This window comes from Myxocyprinus asiaticus, chromosome 47, assembly GCF_019703515.2.
Source record: "Myxocyprinus asiaticus isolate MX2 ecotype Aquarium Trade chromosome 47, UBuf_Myxa_2, whole genome shotgun sequence".
NCBI lineage: Eukaryota > Metazoa > Chordata > Actinopteri > Cypriniformes > Catostomidae > Myxocyprinus > Myxocyprinus asiaticus.
In genome coordinates, this window is record NC_059390.1 from 27,476 (window position 1) to 51,933 (window position 24,458).

Here is a 24,458-nt window from a genome sequence, read left to right on the forward strand (position 1 = left end):
TATCATTGAAATATGTAATTTTTTAAATATGTCATATTAACTTGTCTATTTTTAGATTAGTTGTCAGTTAGCAAACACTTTCTGTAGTACACATACTACAGGGGTCTGGGTGAAGTTAATAAAAATCATTTAGATATTATAATACAGTGATTTTTACTTTCTTTGGAAAACAGTCGATGTAATGTTCATTTTTAATAAGCGGAGAGTTTTCTATTGATTTAGAGACTGAACGCTGCTGACTGAACAAACTAACACTAAACACAACAGCATGATCCTTCACAGATGAAACCACAGATATAAATCTGCAGGAATCATAGGTAAAATGAGAAGTATTGACCATTAAAGACCTCTAATGATTGACCAGTAATGTGGGTGATTTACACACCTGATGGTCCAGATCTGCAGGAGTTGTTTGGTGTTGCCCTGTGTACTTTTAAAATGTTTTTACAAATTTGGGTATGCAGCATTTCTACTGACTCTTTTTCCCAACTTGAAAATTCTTGTGATTTCAGTGGTCCACAAACCTCATTGCCATACAACACATTTTAGGATTTTTAGCCAGATTTGAATTGGGATTTCTTATTGGATTGTTCATTTAATTATACAGAAGACTTATTGCTTTATTTTTCAGTCCATTCACAGCCAGATTGAAATGACCAGTTTAACTGATTTTTAACCCCAGGTAGGTGTATGTGTGCGTGTGCTGGAGAATACAAAAAATAATAAAATTAAAAAATGCAAAAGTAAACAAACCCACAAAAGTCCTTTAATCTGATTTAAGTTGCTCTCTTAAACGTTACTGGAATTTCCTTCGGAGAGAAACTTTATTAAGTCTTCTTAATTTATTAATTTTTATTTAAGTTTAGAATAAAATCTCCTGTAAGATGTTTTGATAGATTTCATCATTACAGAATTTAAACATTTAGATAATATTTTAACTGTTACAAAGGGCAAGCAATACAGCAACCACTTTATCAAGCCGGTGACGTCATATTCTGAAACTCCACCCATCTCCGGCCTGCTCATGACAAGCCACACCCACCGTCGGCCAGCTCTTCCTGTCAGTCGATACCAGGCCACGCCCGTCCCGGCCTGCCATTTCCGTCCATCGCCAGCCAGACCACACCTTCCGCAAGCCTTCGCTTCCTGTCAATCAACACCAGGCCACGCCCATCCCGGCCTGCCATTTCCGTCCATCGCCAGCCAGACCACACCCTCCGCAAGCCTTCGCTTCCTGTCAATCAACACCAGGCCACGCCCATCCCGGCCTTCCATTTCCGTCCATCGCCAGTCAGACCACACTCTCCGCAAGTCTTCTCTTCCTGTCAATCAACATTAGACCACGCCCCTCCTGTGCCTGTTACACAAACAGCAGCAGCTCGAGAGAGTAAATAGAGAAAAGATGGCGGAGTTCATTCAGCTCAACAAACCCACCGAACCGAAACCCGCGAACCAAAACCGCGATCATCCTGTTCTTCATCATCATCCTCCTCCTCCACCGGCCAAGAAGATCCGTCATGAGGAGAAAATATTCACAGCCAAGAAGATGAACGGAGGCGCGAAGGAACAGAATTACATGAACGAACCGAAAAACAAGAAACCCCGAACAGAAAAAGACCGAGAGAGAGATAAAGAGAGGGAGAAAGAGAAAGAGAGGGAGAAAGAGAGAGATAAAGATAAAGAGAGAGATAAAGAGAGGAAGAAACACAAAGTGGCTGCAGAAAATCACCTCAGTATGAAGCAGGAGAACGGCGCGCTCAAGTCACCGCAGAAAGGTACCGATAATCGATTTATCCCTGATCACACTCTATCTGTGGCTGATAACGAGCCGTTTATTGGTTAAATGTTTGTGTTTATTGTGTGTGCTTATTTGTATTTGTATGTCAAACACACCCGACAGCGCGCGCTAGTTAGCTTAGCATCAGCTGCAATGTGACCCACAACAACACTGATCAAATCAATCAAATAAACCCAATAAATATCGTATAATCTCCCGCGGTAACGCTGAAAGAATAACTTAAATCAGTATAAACATCATCACAATGTAACATCAGTTAATATGACTCTAAGTAAACAACAGAACGTGAACACAACCCGTAATAATAAATAACAAAAATCTGATTATTAATGAAATATTTATTCTGATATATTATGACTGAAATATCTGTTCAAGCAGCATCAATATTAAAAATCGGCTGTGTTGTTACAATAATAATCAGATCTCTCGTTTAGGCCCCCGACCAAAGATTTTCCTAGTCGACTAGTACTCGTTAATTAAAGCCATTAGTCGACTAGTCGCAGATTTATATTAATTTAATTTTTTTAATATATATTTTGGGGGGGCATCAGAAAATGGTTTGAGTTCCAGTGCTGAGAATGTTATCAGTAATATTGCTAACACTGTTCTACATTACAGAGAAATATTAAAGCGTAATAACGAGCCTTTAAAATATACATTTCACAAGCGCACGAAGCGAACCGCAGCGACACCGGCAAAAGCGGTAATGATTCTGAATGTGTCGGAAAAACCAGCAAGGAGACTGTCTGAACATTTAGTTAATTAATAGAGAGAAATGCACATTAGAGTTGTGCCGACAGATGATGATGGTCAGAGTGATCAATAGTTGATGCCTTTTGACCATGTCAAGACGATATTTGACTCGTTTTCCCATGTATTATTATTATTATTATCAAATTAATATTACAAATAATTTGCCCGTAGACACACACACACACACACACTTGAAGAAACACACTTTATTATATTTTTAGGAACAGATGACAGAAAAGCCGTGTATGTGCATGTATGTTTATATGGAGGCGTGCAGTCTCGTGGAACACGCATGTAAAAGGTTCTCACTCTTTCTTTGTTTCAGTCTTCTGAATTTGTTTTTGCAAGAACAGTATCATCTATGAGAATGATGTAAATGACCTCAGATATCTCATCTCAGGAGGTGTTTGAGTTCAGTTCACTTTATTTCCACAGAACAGTTCATTGTGAACGCAACTCTGCAGCCTATACATCTGTGATTAAACATAAAATAATACAAAAACACGTTCATCCCGAACCGTGATTATTATTATAATTATTATGTTTACATTTATAATTGTTTTTATGTCTTCAAGTAATTTTCCGCCTGCATGTTTAGACGGATTCTTGTCTGACGGTAAATGGAAAGGTGTGTGTGTGTGTGTGTATATATATATATATATTATTCTTTATCACTTTATTATTTTAATTGCTTTTTTGTTTCGTTTGGAGTGCAATTTTGAATTTAGAAATGTATTTGATTTAAGTTTTTCGTATTTTAAATAAATTAATTTTCAATGCAAAATCACTAAAGCAAGAATATTCACCGATCCCTCAGCCCAGGGGTTGCCAATGTAATTGGATATTGTGATATATAATATATATATATATATATATACTGTGATGGAGGGAACAAAACGAATTTATTCACACACATGATGTATTTTCCCGGATAATGAATTACCCGTCCGGTAGAGAATGCACAGATGAAGAAGGTTCATTGCCAGAGAGATGTTGCCCTTCACTACTGTTGTAAAACACACATTTTAATTGCACTTAATTTTTTTTCAGTTTCATTTGAATTTTTAGTTCAAATAAATAATAAAGTTCAAAGATTGAAATCGGTGTCTTGCTTTATTGTGTAGGGTTAACCCTAACCCTGCTTAATGAAAATTACCCCATAGTACCACCTAGCATCCAACCAGTGCTAATACCGGTTCATCAGTTTCCTGTGGAGTTTTTTTTTTCTGCGACCAACCGACCAATCAAAACTTGGTCGACCAAGACTCTTCTCATCGACTAACGTTTGGTCGACTATCAGGGGGGCAGCTCTACTCTCGTTACAATCATTTCAACATTAAAGTCTGAAAAGTATTTTATCCACAACAGAAAACATTAATTCAGATGAACACTAATTGAACTTGCAGTGTATAAGTCTGTTTATTACACTGTAATAAATTGTGACTGATCTTTCACATTACTATATACGTGTGCCCGTGATCTATTATTACATTGTAATACAATATGCCAAAATAAGCTTCATTATATCAAGTTGTAATATTTCACTCAGAGCGTCCTGTTAAACTGTTGTTGAATAGTGTTATCTACTGTTTGTGTTATTGTATAAAACACACGAACAAATAATCAGTCTGATGAACAGAATGAATCACACTTTATTTTGCAGTGATCGTGTTTCTTTATATTTACACAGTTACTGAGCAATACTGAAACTGCGTGTTCTTACTGTGTTTGTGGAGCTGTTTGGACTTGCACATTGATATGACTATAGAAACGTCATATGTGTAACAGACGCTGTAAAATAAAGTTTTACTTTTTAAGGGTGTTCAAATGGGCTATTGTCTCGTCTCGTGGGTCAGTTACACAGGTCAAACACACTGCTGTTACTCGCACCTTACTCGTATTAACTCAGTAAGTGATCATCAGCAGATGTGTCGTGTGCTCAGAGAGATACATCATGTCTTTCTGGACTGTCCTGCAGATTTCTGAGGCCACAGATCATGAAACGCATCACATCTGATCTTCATTCATAGAAACTCAATGGATGAATCTCAGATACACACACACACAAACTCATAATTGGACTTTATGATTGTTTCAGTGTGCAGCCTATTATAGACAGAAGAGCGGCAGTCTGTTGCGGCATGACGTGTTTTGCATATCAGTTTGGTTTGCCGTAGACTACTAGTTAAAGATCTCGTTGTCTTTGAGCAGGTTGAAGTTCATGATACCATAGAGAAAACGGGCTGCACAGCGTCCTGCTCGCTCACTAAAAACAGCGCAAAAACATGCGGGTAAAAAACAGAGCATGTAACAAATTGACATGGGATATTTGTTGTTCAGCAGTTGAAGCGAATATAATATTCATGATTAATTGTACAATTATTGCTAATTGATTCTGACTTTCTTTGTAATAATTTCAATGGCGGGTGTCACTAGATGTCATTTACATGCAAGCATCTGTACTGCATGTTTAGTTTAGAAACGAGATGCTCCAGATACAGTAGTGAGTGTTTGAACTTCCTGTAACATCTCATGTGTTTCTCTCTTTCAGATCATACCATCAAAGACAAAGAGAAACAGAGAGACCGCGAGAAGAAGAGAGAAAAAAACAGAGAAAAAGATGAGAAAGAGACGGAGAAACGCAAACACAAGCTGATGACAGAAATCAAGAGAGAGAACGGAGAGGTGAAAATCCTGCAGAAAGGTGAGATTCTGTCTCTCTCTGTAAATTGACCTGTCTGTCTGTCTAATCCAGTCCTGAGGACACCGTTATTGAACTCATCAGCTGAACCGAGTGTGTGAAATAACAGATGTCCAACGTGTGCTGTGATTCCTCAGGATTGGAATTGAAAACTGCTGATCTGATTGAAAACCTAAAAGCAGAGAAATACATCAGAATTAAAGACAAAATACTTCACAAACATCTCCATCTAGTTGATCGTAAGAAATGGGTTAGTGACCCTTCACCAGATGGTGTCGTTGGCGAGTGTAATGATGTGATTGAGTGACATGAACGGAAGATGTTCGGAGGTCTGACGCTCAGATGAGAGCCTCTGTGAGTTGTCAGTCAATATCATTTTAATGTAAAGGTCAGATGAAGGTGAAAGGTCACATGGGTGTTATTTCTGCTTTGGAGGAATTAAATCATGTGTTCATAATAATAATAAAGTCCCCTGGATGAGCTTCTGTCTCTCACTCAGAGGAAGAGCTAATATCCTGCAGGAGGTCAGAGTTAGGGCTAGTAAAGGTCGTGTGTGTGTCGTTTTGAGTTTGTGTGTTCAGGCAAGACCCTTGATCACAGAGGTGTAAACAGGGCCTTCAGGTCTGTGTTTGTTCACTTAAATCTCTCAGTGACAATTTAGTCAACTCGAGTGTTTGAGGAAAAGATTCGATTTGATTCATTCTCTGTTAGCTGTTTCGTGTTGATCAAAATAATACTTCTCTTTTGCTGAAACATGACAGGATGTTTGAGTTCAAATACTGAGGTGTGTTAAACTCGTCTCTCTCCTGTGCTGTAGGTGACCGAGAGAAATCCAAGATCAACTCGGCTGAAGATTTACTGATGAAGAAGGTGAAGAAGAAAAAGAAAAAGAAACATAAAGAGAGTGAAAAGTGTAAACGGCCAAAGATGTTCAGCAGATCCAGCCAGACGGTTTGTTCAGATCTGGCAGACCGAATGTCCGTATCTGTAGCAGAATTCAAGCCTCCTCTTCTAGTCCAGCAGGGTGACGCAGGTGGGCCGAAGCAGGAGGAGAACGGCAGCCAGAGCTCGAGCGTGGCGAAAGTCAGCAAACCACCTGGACTGGATGGTCTGGAGTTCGGCCGTCTGGTTCATGTAGAGCAGCAACCGAACGGTGGCGCTCTGGTTCTGCATGCATACAACTGCGAGCTCTCTGTCCTATCTCTTATGGAGATGCAGAGGTTCGCGCATGAGTTTGTCAAGTTATCGTTCAGCGAGGACCATGATGGAGCCGCCAACTATGTGATGGGCGTGATTCACAGCGCCGCCGCGTACCTCCCCGACTTCCTGGAGTATTTCTCTAGTAAGTTTCCGAACTCTCCAGTAAAAATGGAAATCCTGGGAAAGAAGGACATCGAGACGACAACTATGGCAAACTTTCACACTCAGGTGAGTAAACAAACACGCTTTGTTGTACAGAGTGACTTTCTCTGCTCTTGATCTGAATCATGTGACTCCAGTGAGGTAATAGACACAAATACACAGCTGACACTTTTGAAAAGACTTCTAACAAAGTCAGTCCTGAGTCATTTTTTATCAAATTAATTTTAGAAACCTTATATAGGTTTTTTTTAATCACTATACCTTTTATTGTATTCTAACTAGTTTTTGGCCTTGAAAATAGTCATGGAAGCTGGCATGGCATTAAATCACAAACAAACAGATGTAACAATTAGGGCTACACCTAACGATTATTTTTTTATCGATTTAATCTAACGATTATTTTTCCGATTAGTCGATTAATCTAACGACTATTTGCAGATTATTATAAAGATTTTTTATAATTATTACTTGCTTAATATAACAATTAATTAACCCAAAATAAATATAAAAAACTTGTCTCATTAATATTTTATTAAATCATCTTCTCTTAAACACAAACAAATGTACAAGAAACAAAGTGTGCACTGCAGGGCATTATTCTGCAACAAAAAACAGTGTTACTATGAATGTAAACTTTAATACAGTGAAAAAGACACTCTATTAGCATAACATAAATATATGGAAATTATTTATAACATTCTTTTGAATGTCCATGTACTCAAATAAAATATTTGATGCCATGAGTGTACCTTCATTAACTATTAGTATTATTTTGAATGGCCATGGAAAATGAAGCAATGTGATAACAATTTTACCTGGTCGCAAAAAGTAGTCCGTTAATTTACCTGATGAACTTTCACCTTTTGCTGACCCTTTATGCTAGGCAGAGCTAATGTGTGCTTCTAAATCACTTGCACCTTTATTAGCAACTGACACATAAGTGCCAGCTTTACATGTCATACATTCTGCTTCCCATGGATCTCGACCTGGACGAAAGCATGGGAATTTTGTGTGCAAATCTTCTGTAAATTTGTACTTTTGTTTGGGCATTGTTTCCACTCAGCTGTCATTTGCTGCTACTGTCAAGCAACTGTTTGATGCCGAACACAACAGCGCTTTGCGCGTTCGCGGAGAGATTGACAGGCAGGAATTTGGCCAATAGTTGCTGCAAGCCTCTTATCAACCAATTGGTGTGCGAGAAGGCGGGACTTAGAGGGGTTAAAGCAATGCAAATATGCGCGCACACACAGTGAATTATTAGACCAGATGCACATCATAATGCAACTAAAGCCGAATCCCAGACATTTTCGCAAATTTAGAAATCCTGGCCAGACGTTTTTTTAAGGTTCGAAAAAGAGGACATGTCCGGGAAAAAGAGGACGTATGGTCACCCAATGTTAGCAGCGGTGCAGAAGTTACTTTTAACATGGGGGCGATGAGGAAACATTTAGAAAATCAATTTAAAGTGACTACAACTAACAGAAACGCGTGTCGTAATACTAATATGTCATGGTTGGGTGGGGACAAAAATAAACCGTAAACGGTGCTGCCTTGCTGCCGTCATGACAAAGCGCTCTGGGATGCTTTCGCTTTAAGTGTTCGCTCATGGCGGTTGTACTGCTGTGATAACCCATTTCAATTTGCATAGCTTACACAGCACCACATTGTTGAGTCTCTGACTAAAATACACCCACGCTTTAGATGATCGTGGGCAAGTTTTTTTAGCTGCAGCTTGTTCTTAGGGGGAATCCATTCTTTAAACCAGATGCTGCCATTTTAATTACTCCATTGCGACGCGCCGACGCATGTTATGCAAATCGATGTATTTCTGAAATCGATTACGTCGATGAATCATTCCAGCCCTAGTAACAACTAACAGTAACAACTGATGTCACTCCCATCAGGGTGTAAATCATGAAGTCATTGTGTTTCAGTTTAATTATGTGAGTGAATGATAAGGGATAATCAATGGCTAAGTGTGCATTAATCGATTTTATTACACTGCTCTCTGGAATACTCGATTCTGATTGGTGCCATCCAGCGGTCTGATATTGCTCCGTAACAACCACACATCCGGGGATTAAGACATATCAGGCCGCTCATCAGGGTTCTGCGAGCCGTCTCTTCTGCTTCTCGGATCACTGTGCGATCTCTGCAAATAAGCTAATACAATAATTTCAACTTAAATCAATGTTTCATGTCTGTTTATTTGGCAAGTAGTCTTGTAAAATGCTGATTATGAGGAGTCAGATGGTCATTTTCACAAAATAAACACCAACAGAACCAAACCGGAGGTTGATTCCAGCTGTTCAGTGAATTCTTTCTTCTCAAATTACATAATTTCATGCAAATCAGTATTTCATGTCCATTTATGCCACGGGTCTGTTCAATGCTTGTTTCTGATTGGTTGACAGACGTTCTAAGGTGTGCAATAATTTTCTAGTAAACGCACGACTATGAAGTAGTTCCAGGTCTTGACTGCATAACGGTTCCGTATCACTTCGCCAAATTATTTCAGTTATTTCATAGAGTCGTACAGGCTACGTCAACAAAATAACCAATTAAAACAAAGACATTGGGTAAGTACATCGGATAAGAATGACAATGTCTAATATCCTACATTTATTAAAACTTTGGTTGAAAAGTGCCCTCGCGCTCCTCGTCTCACCCGCACTTACGCTCACACGCATAAATGCGCGCACACACGCTACCTTGTTACTCCGATGCCGAAAAGCAGCGCATCATCCTTTGCTAGTTCTAAAGTGATGTTTTCGAACTAGCAACGAAGGCTCGGGCTGTATCAAAGCAAGACACTGAATCTGTGGCGGAAGAGTGTTTTAGGAACAAAAGCCAGAAAATGTCTTGATAAAACCCTGAACAATGTCTTAAGGTGACCATAGTATAAGCAGAATAATTGACTCCGGCCTGTTGAATTATTGAAAATAATTCACACCGAGGTGTAACGGTCACTCCGCAGTGCATCGTGACCGCATTACCACCTTGGGTGTGCATTATTTTCAATACATCAATGGTCTGTTGTCAATTATTACTTACCCATTTATTTATTTGTTTAGTATCCACGTAATAAGCCAGAGTTCCCGCGGATCCTTAAAGTCTTAATGTCTTAAATTCAGGTTTCCAAAAATTTACGGTCCTAAAAAGTCTTAAATGATACAACAAAAGTCTTTATTTAAAGAGGTCTTAAATTTGGGGGCGGAAAGAGAGGACTTGTGGTATGACCTAATGTGATTATCAGACTTCCAAAAGAATACGATTTAATTAAATGCATGCGCCGCATCCTTCAAAGTGAAAACACGGCACTGTTGTATTTTCTCCAAACACGCGGGGGCTTGTGAGTGTTTTCAATTGTTGCAGAACAGTTCACAATCGTTAAACCATATCGGAAATTTATGACAAGCGATCACTAATGATCAACTGTTGATGATGATAGAGCGTGCGCGAACCAGCTGGCTGGTGTTTTTACGGACATTTTCAACCTTTCCCTCTCTTTGTCTGTAGTCCCCACATGCTTTAAAACATCCACCATTGTGCCTGTTCCAAAACAATCAAAAATCACTTGCTTAAATGACTGGAGTCCTGTTGCTCTGACCCCCATCATCAGCAAATGCTTTGAGAGACTAATCAGAGATTACATCTGCTCTGTGCTGCCTCCATCACTGGAACCATTGCAGTTTGCTTACCGCAACAACCGCTCCACTGATGATGCCATTGCATCTACAATACACACTGCTCTCTCCCACATGGAAAAAAGAACACTTATGTGAGAATGCTGTTTGTAGACTACAGCTCAGCATTCAACACCATACTGCCCTCCAAGCTAGATGAGAAACTCCGGTCTCTGGGCTTAAACAGCTCGCTGTGCAGCTGGATCCTGAACTTCCTGTCAAGCAGACACCAGGTGGTTAGAATAGGCAGCAACATCTCCTCATCACTGACCCTCAACACTGGAGCCCCACAGGGCTGTGTTCTCAGCCCACTACTGTATTCCTTGTACACACATGACTGTGTGGCAACACACAGCTCCAATGCCATCATTAAGTTTGCTGATGACACGACGGTGGTAGGTCTGATCACTGACAATGATGAAACAGCCTACAGAGAGGAGGTGCACACTCTGACACACTGGTGTCAGGAGCACAACCTCTCCCTCAACGTCAGTAAGACAAAGGAGCTTGTGGTGGACTTCAGAAGAAAAGACAGAGAACACAGTCCCATCACCATCAATGGAGCACCAGTGGAGAGAGTCAGCAGCTTCAAGTTCCTGGGTGTCCACATCACTGAGGAACTCACATGGTCCATCCACACTGAAGTCGTTGTGAAGAAGGCTCATCAGCGCCTCTTCTTCCTGAGACGGCTGAGGAAGTTTGGAATGAACCGCCACATCCTCACACGGTTCTACACCTGCACTGTGGAGAGCATCCTGACTGGCTGAATCTCCGCCTGGTACGGCAATAGCACCGCCCACAACCGCAAAGCCCTGCAAAGGGTGGTGCGAACTGCCAGACACATCATCGGAGGTGAGCTTCCCTCCCTCCAGGACACATATACAAGGCGGTGTGTGAAAAAAGCTCCTGCCAGAGACTCCAGCCACCCGAGCCATGGGCTGTTCTCACTGCTACCATCAGGTAGGCGGTATCGCAGCATCAGGACCCGCATCAGCCGACTCCATGATAGCTTCTTCCCCCAAGCAATCAGACTTCTGAACTCTTGATCTCCCACGATCAAAATACATCAGCCCTGAACTTTATTACTCTTTTATCTCACACCGGACTGTCATAAATTATATTACTGTTATTATATTATATTCTCTCTTAACAACTGACTATCAACCGACAGCCTGAATGTCAATACAGTACAATACAACCTACTCTACATACTATATATACTAATATATATACTTTTTTATTTTTGAATGTGTATTCTATATTGTGTGTATTGTATACTGTACAGTGTATGTTATTATTTGTATATTGTGTTGTGTGTAATTGTGTATATTAGATTTTAAATTGTGTTGTAAATCTGATGTTTATTGTAAATTGGTATATGTCTCATCACTGTCACAACTGCTATATTGATCGGAACTGCACCCAAGAATTTCACACACTATTACACTTGTGTATATGGCTGTGTGACAATAAAGTGATTTGATTTGACTTACTGTGATGAGAGAACCATACAAAATGCTTTTAATGTGGTATCCATTAAGGCTGCACTTGATTAAATTAAGAATGAAATTGCGATGTGGCCTTGCACAATTACTAAACCTTAAAAAGCTACGTTTTATAAAATCAACTGCATTTATCGCTTCAGTCAGCGATGTGTGATCGAGCGGTGCCCTCATACGGGTGTGTGCAGCACATGCTGAGCAGCGCAGCATTAATAGATGATTATCATATTACAATTAAAATCTTTTTGTCTTGTCTCCCTTGCCTCTCCCCCTCCGTGCAAAAGATAGCTGAATGTCAAACCATACTCTTCTTACAAGCTTAATGGGTGTTTAAATGAAAAATGTGCATTTTATCTCCTGGTGGGACTCAATAATACGGGGCTGATGAACACTGGTATCTCTCCCGTTTGTCCTGTACCATTTCACAATTGATTTAAAGATGGCATTGCATGACTTGATGTGTTCTATGATGTGAAGGATAATCCTGTCTCTAAGACTCATCTGACTTGCTACACTGTATTTTCATGCATAGGCATAAAACTCTGGAACTACTGAAATAAACTGACTAGAACTACCTGTGCATTAAACTGTTTTAACACATGCATTCCAGCAGATCAGAATAGAGTATTCTACTAAAACATGGTGTAATATAAATTGTTAGCCTGTATCACAAATATAAGTCATAAGCATAATATCAGTGATGCTGCTCTTCACACGTCAGTATCGGCATCACACACATGCATTGCTGCTGCCACAGAGAGATTATGCATTTGTGTGTGAGAGTTGGTTGGTTTTGGTGGTTTACGAGGACATTGTTTAGGTTATACACTAGTCGTTACGAGGATATTATGCTGTAAAGGTGGTTTATTAGGACATACCTAGTGTCCCCGTAATTCAAACGGCATTTCAGTGATGCTTATGTTTAGGGGTAAGGTTACTGTTGGGGGATAGAATAGTAAATTTGTACAGAGTGAAAATCGTTGTCCATGGAGCGTCCTCGTAAACCACCAATACCAACATGTGTGGGTGTGTGTGAGTGTGTGTAATGTCAAGCAGAGATGAGTCATCCCTGCAGGAATTAGTAACCTGGACATGATTTCAGTGATGTCATCAATTCCACAACGCACTGCGCATCTCACACAGACACACACTTTGTGGACTAATTGTAAGTATGAATGAGAACATGCACAATGCCCCTCTCTGTCTTGCTCTCTCTCTATATATATTAATACACTCACCGAGAACTTTATTAGGAATACTGTGGTCCTAATAAAGTGCCTGATGTGGTGTTCTGCTTTTGTAGCCCATCTTCCTTAAGGTTCAACATGTTGTGCATGATATTCTTCTCAGCACAATTATACAGAGTGGTTATCTGAGTTACCGTAGACTTAGTCAGTTCAAACCAGTCTGGCCATTCTCTGTTGACCTCTCTCATCAACAAGGTGTTTCCATCCACAGAACTGCCGCTCACTGGATGTGTTTTGCTTTTGGCACCATTCGGAGTAAATTCTAGAGACTGTTGTGTATGAAAATCACAGAAATACTCAAACCAGCCCATCTGGCACCAACAATCATGCCACGGTCCAAATCACTGAGATCACATTTTTTCCCTATTCTGATGGTTGATGTGAACATTAACTGAAGCTCCTGACCTATATCTGCATGATTTTATGCACTGCTGCCACACGATTGGCTGATTAGATAATCGCATGAATAAGTAGGTGTACAGGTGTACCTAATAAAGTGATCTGTGTGTGTGTGTGTGTGTGTGTGATATACATACACACACACACACACACCATTTCAGTCAAGTGTTTCAAAACTTTTGACCGGTTTGTGTGTGTGTGTGTGTGTGTGTGTGTGTGTATATATATATATATATATTAGCTATTAAGGGACCACTGCAAAAGTATCAGTTTCTCTGGGTTTACTATATATAGGTATGTGTTTGAGTTCTTTAAAGTACTGACAACATTTCTCCCAAATTCCAAATAAATATATTGTCATTTAGAGCGTTTATGGTGATGATCTGGGGGTGCTTCAGCAAGGCAGGAATCGGGCAGATTCGTCTTTGTGAAGGATGCATGAATCAAGACACGTACAAGGATATCCTGGAAGAAAACTTGCTCACTTCTGCTCTGACAATGTTCCCCAACTCTGAGGATTGGTTTTTCCAGCAGGACAATGCTCCATGCCACACAGACAGGTCAATCAAGGTGTGGATGGAGGAACACCAGATCAAGACTCTGTCATGGCCAGCCCAATCTCCAGACCTGAACCCCATTGGAAACCTCTGGAATGTGATCAAGAGGAAGATGGATGGACACATGCCATCAAACAAAGCCGAGCTGCTTGAATTTTTGTGCCAGGAGTGGCATAAAGTCACCCAACAGCAATGTGAAAGACTGGCAGAGAGCATGCCAAGACACATGAAAGCTGAGATTGAAAATCAGGATTATTCCACCAAATATTGATTTCTGAACTCTAAGTTAAAACATTAGTATTGTGTTGTTTAAAAATGAATATGAACCTGTTTTCTTTGCATTATTCGAGGTCTGAAAACACGGCATCTTTTGTGTTATTTTGACCAGTTGTCATTTTCTGCAAATAAATGCTGTAAATGACAATATTTATTTGGAATTTGGGAGAAATGTTGTCAGTACTTTATAGAATAAAACAAAAATGTTCATTTTACTCAAACACATACATATAAATAGTAAATCCAGAGAAACTGATCATTTTGCAGTGGGCTCTTAATTTTTTTTCCAGAGCTGTGTGTATATATATCAATCAATTAAAAAGATAGCGAATTAATCGCATTACATTATACATCACAACAAACATTTAAAAAATCCTCAAATGTACTGTTTACTTTATAATTTGTCTCAAAGAACTTGCAAGAAATTAGTTGGTCACCATTTATTTGAATAATTTCTATGTACATTTTATAATGTTCAGGATTTGTATGTTTTTTTGCGGATACAGTTAATTAGATACATTTTTACAGGTATTAATCTTTGATACAAGTATAGGGGCAGTGGTAGCTCAGCGGTTAAGGCTCTGGGTTACTGATCAGAAGGTCAGGGGTTCAAGCCTGCCAAGATACCACTGTTAGGGTCAAGGGCCTTGCTCAAGGGCCTATCTGCTCCAGGGGCGCCGTATTATGGCTGACCCTGCACTCTGACCCCAGCCTAGCTGGGATATGTGAAAAAAGAAGAATTTCACTGTATATGTGCAAATGTATAATGTGTGATAAATAAAGAAAATTATTAATTATTATTAATTATGTGTACATAAAATCAGTGGAGATGTTGTAATTAACAGCAGCTTGCCCATATCTCTCACATGTCTGGTTCACCGCTTGCGGGTGAAGTCTCCATTCTTCATACAGTAAATCCGTTCCCGTGTTCGTGCGTCACACGTAATGAATAAGTGTGCACTGCTACACACCATCAGTTTCCGTGCTAGGATGTGCAGTCGAACGTGCACCTCCTGAAAATTTATATATGCCAATTTTAGCCACAGAAAGTGGGGAAAAACATTAGTGAATTTTCCTGGATATGTTCCTGGCAGGCAGCAGATGCCCTAACCCTGCCCTAAAGCCCAAAGTCATCAATATAGTGCTCGAGTACTGAACGCACGCAGCCCGATTTTTCAATCTGTGCATCTTTGAATGTGCATGTGCCTGGAATTTTATTTGCACTAATTAGTCGGTGCACAAAGTGGCCACACTAACATTGGTTGCAGTTCTGAAGATACCTGCATTTGTTTAACTCGAGTCTGAAGGACTATAAAGACATATTTGTGTAAACTCCTGAAGAGAATTAGTTAGAATTGTCTATGTGCGCAGTCAAATATAGTATACTCTGATAGGCTCACGTATAATTTTATGCAGACGCTAAGCGTTGGCGTCAAAAAATCCAAAATATACTTATGGCTTAAAGCAGAGTAGCCTGCCAGAAACAGCTCGAGAAACATTTCTCCTATTGCATGAAGTTTCAGGAAGTTAAAAAACAAACGGGTGCTGCATTTTTTTTTTTGTTTTGAATGTTTTATTTTTCTTTAATTAGATGCTAATTCCATGACTACCTTTTTTTTTAAATGGAAAAGCAACTATAATGAACAAACATTTATTGTTCATTGGACTTGACAGTGTCAGTATTGTATCGCATTATTATGCATAGTCCATTGCGTTACAGTGCAAAATGAATACCGAAATGAGATGACCAGATTTTTTCCAATTTGCCCAGTAACCTTTATAATTCCTGGACACTTGGCTGCCACCTTCATTTCTTAACGGAAACCCTGAGATGTATGTATATTTATGTACTGCGTGGGTATTGAGGGGTGTTTCCTAGCAATGCTATGCTAGTTTTTGGGTTTTGTCCTGAAAATCAGAATTAGCTTTATTGCCAAGTATGCTTATACATACAAGGAATTTGTCTTGGTGACAGAAGCTACCAGTGCACAAACAATACAACAACAAGACAGAGTTAATAAAAATAAAAAGCTATTAGAAAATTAAAGTAAAAATTAAGTATATATAGAAATACAAAATAAGACAAAATATATATGTATGAAATCCGTTATATTCAAAGGAATGTAATGGCAGCAGAGGTTGGATGTGTTGGATAAATATAAATAGACTAAACTATGTATTGCACATTAATTATTGCTCAATGGGGCAGTTTTAACTGTTCGTGAGATGGATAGTCTGAGGGAAAAAAACTGTTCCTGTGCCTGATGGTTCTGGTGCTCAGAGCTCTGAAACAGTTCAAAAAGGTAGTGGGCAGGGTGAGTGGGGTCCAGAGTGATTTTTCCAACCCTTTCCCTCACTCTGGAAGAGTATAGTTCTTGAAGGGAGAGCAAGGGGAAACCAATAATCCTCTCAGTAGTCCGAACTGTCCTTTGTAGTCTTCTGATGTCTGATTTCATAGCTGAACCAAACCAGACAGTTATTGAAGTGCAGAGGACAGACTCAATGACTGCTGAGTAGAACTGTATCAGCAGCGCCTGTGGCAGGTTGAACTTCCTCAACTGGTAAAGGAAGTACAACCTCTGCTGGGCCTTTTTCACAATGGAGTCAATGTGTGTCTCCCACTTCAGATATTAGTGCCCAGGAACCTGACTCCACTGCTGCCACAGTGCTGTTTAGAATGGTGAGGGGGGTCAGTGTTGGGGTGTTCCTCATGAAGTCCACAATCATCTCCACCGTTTTGAGTGTGTTCAGCTCAAGGTTGTTTTGACTGCACCAGACAGCCAGCTGTTTAACCTCCCTTCTGTATACAGACTCATCGTCATCTCGAATGAGGCCGATGACAGTGGTGTTGTCTGCAAACTTCAGGAGCTTGACAGAGGGGTCCTTGGTGATGCAGTCATTGGTGTAGAGAGAGAAGAGTAGTGGGGAGAACACACATCCCTGGGGGGCACCCGTGATGATTGTACAGGTGCTAGAAGTGAATTTCCTCTGTCTCACTAGCTGCTGCCTGTCCGTCAGAAAGCTGGTAATCCACTGACAGATAGACATGGGAACAGAGAGTTGGTGTAATTTATTCTGGAGTATAGCTGGGATGATGGTGTTGAAAGCCAAACTGAAGTCCACAAAAAGGATCCTTGCATATGTCCCTGGTCTGTCCAGATGTTGTGGGATATGATGCAATCACATGTTGACTGCATCATCCACAGACCTGTTTGCTCAATAGGCAAATTGCAGGGGATCCAGAAAGGGTCCAGTGATGTCCTTCAGGTGGGCCAACACCAGTCTCTCAAATGATTTCATGACCACAGACATCAGGGTGACAGGTCTGTAGTCATTAAGTCCTGTGATTTTTGGTTTCTTTGGGATGGGGATGATAGTGGAACGTTTGAAGCAGCTTGGGACAGACTTGGGATCTGTGTGAAGATGGGGGCCAGCTGGTTAGCACAGGATCTGAGACATGCAGGTGAAACGCCATCTGGGCCCTGAGCTTTCCTCGTCTTTTGTTTCCGAAAGTCGTGGCTCATATCCTCTTCACAGATCTTAAGTGCAGGTTGAGTAGCAGGAGGGGGGAGGAGGGGGGTTTGCTGGAGGTGTTGGTGTTTGTGTGAATGTCAGAATGGGTGTGGGGTGTGAGATTGGGCCTTTCAAATCTGCAGTAGAACACATTCAGGTCGTCAGCCAGTTGTTGGTTCTCTTCAGTGTTGGGGGCAGGAGTCCTGTAATTCGTAAGTCTCACTAACTGCTGTATCTGTGAGCTCATCCGGATTGGTGTCTGCAGCTTCAAATACACTCCAATCAGTGCAGTCAAAGCAGGCTTGTAGTTCCAGCCCTGCTTCATTGGTCCATCTCTTTACAGTCCTTACTACTGGCTTTGCAGATTTTAATTTCTGCCTGTAGGTTGGAAGAAGATGAACCAGACAGTGATCAGAGAGTCCCAAAGCTGCTCTAGGAACAGAGCGATATGCATCCTTTAATGTTGAATAGCAGTGATCCAGTATATTTCTGTCTCTGGTGGGACATGTAATGTGCTGTCTGTATTTTGGCAGTTCACGGACGAGGTTGGCTTTGTTAAAATTACAGAGAATAATAATAAATGAGTCCGGGTATTGTTGTTCCATATCTGTGATCTGATCAGCCAGCATTCACGTACGTGTGTGGAGGAATATAAACACTCGCCAGAATAAACGAGGAAAACTCCTGCAGCGAGTGAGAAAGGCTTACAGTTAATAAAGAGTGCTTCCAAATTAGGACAGCACATCTTCTTTAACATTGTTACATCTGTACACCAACTTACACTGATGTAAAAGCACGTTCCAGAGCCTCTCGTTTTCCCCGTTAACTCCGCATGTGATCCGCTCTGAACAGCCGAAAGCCTGGCAGATGTAACGCGCTGTCCGGAATGGCTTCACTCAGCCAGGTTTCTGTGAAGCACAAGACAGCAGAGTTTGAAAAGTCCTTGTTTGCTCGGGTGAGATGTAGTTCGTTGAATTGCGAATTAAGAATATCGCTAGATGAATACTCGGCAGCGCTGTTCAAAAGCCACGCTGACGGAGCCTGACCAGCACACCATCTCTTAAACAACACAGCTGCACCTCTGACTAAAATGTTTAGCAAAGTGTCCGAATAGTCAAAAACCGGGAAAAGATTGTCTGGTATATGCTGCTGAATGCTCAGCAGACCCTTGTAAAACTGATTGGAAAAAAATGACTAAACACAGGACAAACAAACAAAAACAACAAAAGAATTGGAGAGCTGCACACTGAGGTGGCCATCTGGCCCTCCCCCTTTCTCCCCATTTGGTATACCCAATTCCCAATGCGCTCCAAGTCCTCGTGGTGGTGTAGTGACTCGCCTCAATCCGGGTGGCGGAGGATGAATCACAGTTGCCTCCATGTCTGAGACCGTCAATCCGCGCATCTTATCATGTGGCTTGTTGAGTGCGTTACCACGGAGACGTAGCATGTGTGGAGGCTTCACGCTATTCTCCGTGGCATCCACACACAACTCTCCACGCACCCCACCGAGAGCGAGAACCACATTATAGTGACCACGAGGAGGTTACCCCATGTGACTCTACCCTCCCTAGCAACCGGGCCAATTTGGTTGCTTAGGAGGTGTGGTAGTCATCATCTTTACTTGCTGAGATACCCAGGCCCCTGTTAAAGCTATATTTAAAATAGTGTGTTGTTCAGAAATGGAGGGAGGAGCAAATATTATTATCATCATCAAACCCAGACGTTAACTTCAAGTGTGTGTGTGTGTGTTCAGGTGAAGAGGAGTTACTCTCACGGGACGTACCGTGCCGGAGCCATGAGGCAGATCAGTCTGGTGGGTGCAGTAGATGAGGAGGTGGGTGATTATTTCCCAGAATTCCTCAGTATGCTGGAAAAATCACCATTCCTGGAGGTGAGTTTATTTCTGTCTGTCTCAAACACACTCAAACTCTCTTTGTGACAGCAGTTTATTGATTAGTGGTGTGTGTGTGTAGCGGACGTTGCCGTGGGGATCGTTCTCCAGTCTGAAGCAGATGAGTCCGACTGACAGTGATGATGGTCCCATCATGTGGGTTCGGCCCGGAGAGCAGATGATCCCAGTGACAGACATGCCAAAGTCTCCATTCAAACGAAAACGGTACAGTCAGCCCTTGTGTGTGTCTCTGATTAATTCTCTACACTGTAAACTCATCATTTGTGTTGCCACTGTCGATTCAGTAGTGCTGCAGGAAACACTGACTGAGTGTGAAGAATGCAGATGTCAAAGATGTTTTAACAGAATTAAACTTCATGAAAATCATTCAGGTCCAGTCGTTTAAAAAAAATGGAACCAAAAAATCTGTTGCCAAAGCAACTAATAAACAGAGCTTCTTCAGGAAACACACGTCTCTCTCATCTGCTGTTGATCATGATGAATGTTTCTTATTTGTCCTTACGGCAGGTCGACCAATGAGATTAAGAATCTGCAGTATCTGCCGAGAGCCTGCGAACCACGTGAGATGCTCTTTGAGGATCGAACCCGAGCTCACGCAGATCACATCGGTCAAGGGTTCGAACGACAAACCACTGCAGCTGTGGGGGTGCTGAAAGCTGTGCGCTGCGGTGAAGGGTGAGTGCACACACAGACTTTTGAAGTGATGTGAAGTTAATCTGTATTGATGTGCGTTCCTGGATTGTGCATAATGTGTGTTTCTCTCATAGTTCTGACCCTCCTCGTATCACTAAAGATGTGATATGTTTCCATGCGGCTGATTTTGCTGATGTGGTTCAGCGACTACAACTCGACCTGTATGAGCCACCGCTGTCTCAGGTGAGGTTACTTCCTGTGACACTGCTGCCCCCCTATGGCCAGGTTTTGTACTACAGCTTGTGAGACTCTCACCTAGTGCAAGAGACACGTCATGGCATTCCTCATTTGCTGGATTTTGCGCCACACAATTTGTCATTGCAATTATCTTGTCAGCTGTTGCATTAGTGATTTGAACTGTGACAAGATAAACATGAAACATCTCACAAATAAGCAAGTGATGCATTTTATCTCTAAACTGTCACTTTTGCCCAATAGAAAGGGCGATTACCCTGTTGAAAACAACCAAATTCAAACCTCTTTCAGTAGAACCAAAAGTGAATGGAGTCAAACTTTTTCCCCACTTGAATTGATTTTTTTTTTTTTTTTTAACTCCACCTGAAGATTGTATTGTAATTTAATACTGAATTATTATTACTATTACTTTGGATTTGTATTGTAACATGAAACAGCAAAAAATATTTGGAATTGTGTGAAAATGAAGTAAACCATGTTGAGCTGCTCTGAGACGTCATGGTTTTTTTCACACTGATGCACACTGCGCAGACAATGTTTTCATTGAATTACTGTTGGCTGTATCATGATCTGGGCGTGAATAAAAAAAAATATGGTGAAGCCCTAGTTGCCTTGGATAAAATTGTGCATAGGGAGTACATTTAAATGTCAAATGTATCTGCTGTAGTGAAAATGTGTTTTTTCTGTCTGTCTCTCTGTAGTGTGTGCAGTGGGTGGACGATGCAAAACTCAATCAGTTAAGGCGTGAGGGGATCCGATACGCTCGTATCCAGCTGTATGATAACGACATCTACTTCATCCCTCGGAACGTCGTTCATCAGTTCAAGAGCGTGTCGGCCGTGTGCAGTCTCGCCTGGCATGTGCGTTTGAAACAGTATCACCAGGACAGCAAAGAAGAGGCTCGTGAGGAAGAAAACGGTCAGATGAAGCATGTCAAGCAGGAGCCACTGAGCGAGAACATCGACTTCAAACCCTCGAGAGAGACACCTGACATACCGCAGATAAAGGTGGAGGGGGCGGAGCCACCCACTGAAAGACCGCCCAAACCTCCACCCAGCAACAGCAGCTTGAGTCTGCCTCCCGCCACCTCATCTGTTGGGCAACCCAAAGTGCAGCACGAATCAGAACGTCAAAGCACTCCGTCACACCCCCCCACTGCTACACCCAACGTTTCACTCAGCTCAACGGCCAGCCCGTACACGCCCAAACACACACACACATCAACGCCCACCAAACACACACACGCTTCAACGCCTACCAAACACACACACGCTTCAACACCTACCAAACACACACACGCTTCAACGCCTACCAAACACACACCTGGGTCAATGCCAACCAAACCCACCTTCAAATACTTGCACTCTTCCTCCACCCCTAAATCGGGACACGCCCCCATATTACCAACCAAGCCAACCCACTCTACTAACACAATCAAACTAACCCATTCAATGAACACAACTAAACCAACACACTCTACTAATCCAAGCAAAGCAACACGCACTATAAATACAGACAAATACACACACTCCACATTAATAACCAAACCCAGCCCCAAACTGAGCTCTGGACTGTCAGTCAACTGGACTGCTCCACCCCTTGCCCCGCCCCCCCTGAGGCCAGACCGCCCACAAGACACACTTCACCCAAAGGCCGTCAGACACCCGCATGAACCACACAAAGACTTTTTGTGCTGATTTGTACAGAGCAGTTTTTAAATGGCACTTCTTTCAATCATTTATTTCTACTTTTGTTTTTAATCTGAAAAGAGAAAGAGACCGCAGCACCCGTGAGTTCAGTAAGACAGCTGCTGAATCTGTCTGTCTCTCTCTGTGTCTGTCTCTCTCGCTTTCTGTACTGCAAAAAAACAAAAAACAAATATGTATTTTTGTCTTTTTTTTCTAGTAAAACTATCTAAACATCCTAAAAACACAATACATTTATTAGTGCAAAATTGTGTAAAATTTCTTGTATTCAGATAATATATTTTGAATAGTTTTCTCCCACTTGCTTTAAGCATAAACCTCATGATAGATTTGTGCTTAAAACAAAGAGAACAATATGTCAGTGAGGTTAGATAATAAAGCGATATCACACGAGCGAGTGTTGTGTTGGTCCTGCAGGTAATCACTGCTGTGCTGATATACAGAACAACATCACGATTGTGAGTGCGATATTGCTTTTATACAACAGTTCAACAAACAAGTAAATAAGGAAAAACCAAGGAGTGTCCCAGAAACCTTTGTGTGTGTTGAACTACAGTACTGTGCAAAAGTTTTAGGCACATAAGATGCTTCACAAAAGCATTTGTCTTAAGATGGTTATTTATATTTTCAGCTTTAGTGTGTCAATGGGAAATATACATTTTAGACTCCAAAACATTTCTTTTGCAAATAGAATAGAACAGGGAGCCCTGCAACAGATGGCATGTGGCAGGTCCCCACAGAGCCCCCCACTGAATATTGAGTCAGTCTGAGATTACAAGAAGAGGAAAATTCTCCAAGAAGCTTGAACATCCTATCTGCCAACAACCAAGAAAAACTGTGTCCAGGTGTATCTAGGAGAATTGGGGCTGTTTTAAAGGCAAAGGTGGTCACACCGAATATTGATTTAGCTTTTTATATTTACTGGTCTTTGTGTGACATTAAGTGATAAATGAAAACTATTTATGGTATTATTTTTGAAGACATCCTCACTATGCAACATTTTTCTCAAGTGTCTAAAACGTTTGCGCAGAACTGTAGCTTCTGAAGACACAGATTCAGGATCTTGCTTTGAAACGGCCAAAACTGCCTTTGCTAGTTTGGAAGATGCGCACAGGACACCATTAATAATTCAAAAGAGTCACTTTAGGACTACTAACAACTTGGGCTGTTTCTAACAAGTTGGAGTAACAAAGGTGTGTGTGTGTGTGTGAGAGAGAGAAACAGAGAGAGTGATTGAGCGTGTGTGATTACATCTGTTGTGACTCAGCAGTGATCAGTAATGCTGAAGTTGTTAGTCTCTCAGTTGTAGTGTGCTAGTAATCCGCTCATTCACTGACAGATGATGCAGATTATCAACACAAACTCAAAGACATGTACTGGTCTCCACCTGATGGTGTAAATGTGTAATGCAACAGGGATAAATGAAAACATTCTCTGTGCTGCTCTCCAAAGCATCCCAGTGATCCAATCAGATTCAAGGACCGGAACTAACTGTTGTATAAAATACAATTATTAAAGATTATTACATGAAAACAAGTCTTACACAATTTTGCTTTTCTAGTAAATGTGTGTTAAAAGGAAAGTTGATATATGTAAACTGGAAAACAAGACAAACTACTGATGATTTTTTATTTTTTGGCAGTGTATCTGTGTTACTGGTTGTGAACATGGTAAATGTAGCTGTAACACATTCCTCAGTGCCTGTCCCAAACTGTGAACTATTGTAGCACTTCGGCTCAGCTGCGCACTGAGAACATACTGCAAATCCAAACAGCTCCTTGAATAATATATTTTCTGTTGTAGCTTTAGTGGGATTAGAGTTGACATGAACATATATATTTTTTGTAAGATGACACGGAATTCTTTTAAAGACTCTACAGGCTTTTCCATAGAGCTTATTTATATCAAGGATTTCTTTGGTTTCGTTTAATTTTGTCAGAACTGTAGTGTACATAACGATTTTTCTAATGCAAATGTGTAGTGTGATTTATATGGAAATAAGAACCTCCTAATAAAAGGTTCTGTTTGTTAGATGTGTGTGTGTGTGTGTGTGTGTGTTACAGCATGTAAAGTTGACTCACTGCAGCTGAATAGCTGTGTGTGTATGTGGTGTGTTTCTATGGAGCTAGAATGATCTCAAAGAATATATACTGATA

At 41.0% G+C, this 24,458-nt stretch overlaps 1 protein-coding gene across 1 annotated transcript; it reads left to right on the forward strand.

The window, feature by feature from the left end:
• Positions 1–1,045: 1,045 nt before the first annotated feature.
• Positions 1,046–24,333, forward strand: LOC127436472 (lysine-specific demethylase RSBN1L-like). Its single transcript, XM_051690641.1, has 8 exons — positions 1,046–1,775; positions 5,103–5,255; positions 6,070–6,680; positions 19,550–19,687; positions 19,770–19,912; positions 20,216–20,383; positions 20,476–20,584; positions 21,298–24,333. The coding sequence occupies exons 1-8, from the start codon at positions 1,403–1,405 to the stop codon at positions 22,291–22,293; spliced, it is 2,691 nt and encodes an 896-aa protein (XP_051546601.1). The 5' UTR covers positions 1,046–1,402; the 3' UTR covers positions 22,294–24,333.
• Positions 24,334–24,458: the final 125 nt, after the last annotated feature.

Bases quoted from the DNA above. Each gene is read 5' to 3' on its own strand.
- LOC127436472 (XM_051690641.1), top strand. From the start codon at position 1,403: ATGGCGGAGTTCATTCAGCTCAACAAACCCACCGAACCGAAACCCGCG. The intron at 1,776-5,102 runs GTACCGATAATC...TCTCTCTTTCAG, and splicing joins GCTCAAGTCACCGCAGAAAG to ATCATACCATCAAAGACAAA. The intron at 19,913-20,215 runs GTACAGTCAGCC...TCCTTACGGCAG, and splicing joins TCTCCATTCAAACGAAAACG to GTCGACCAATGAGATTAAGA.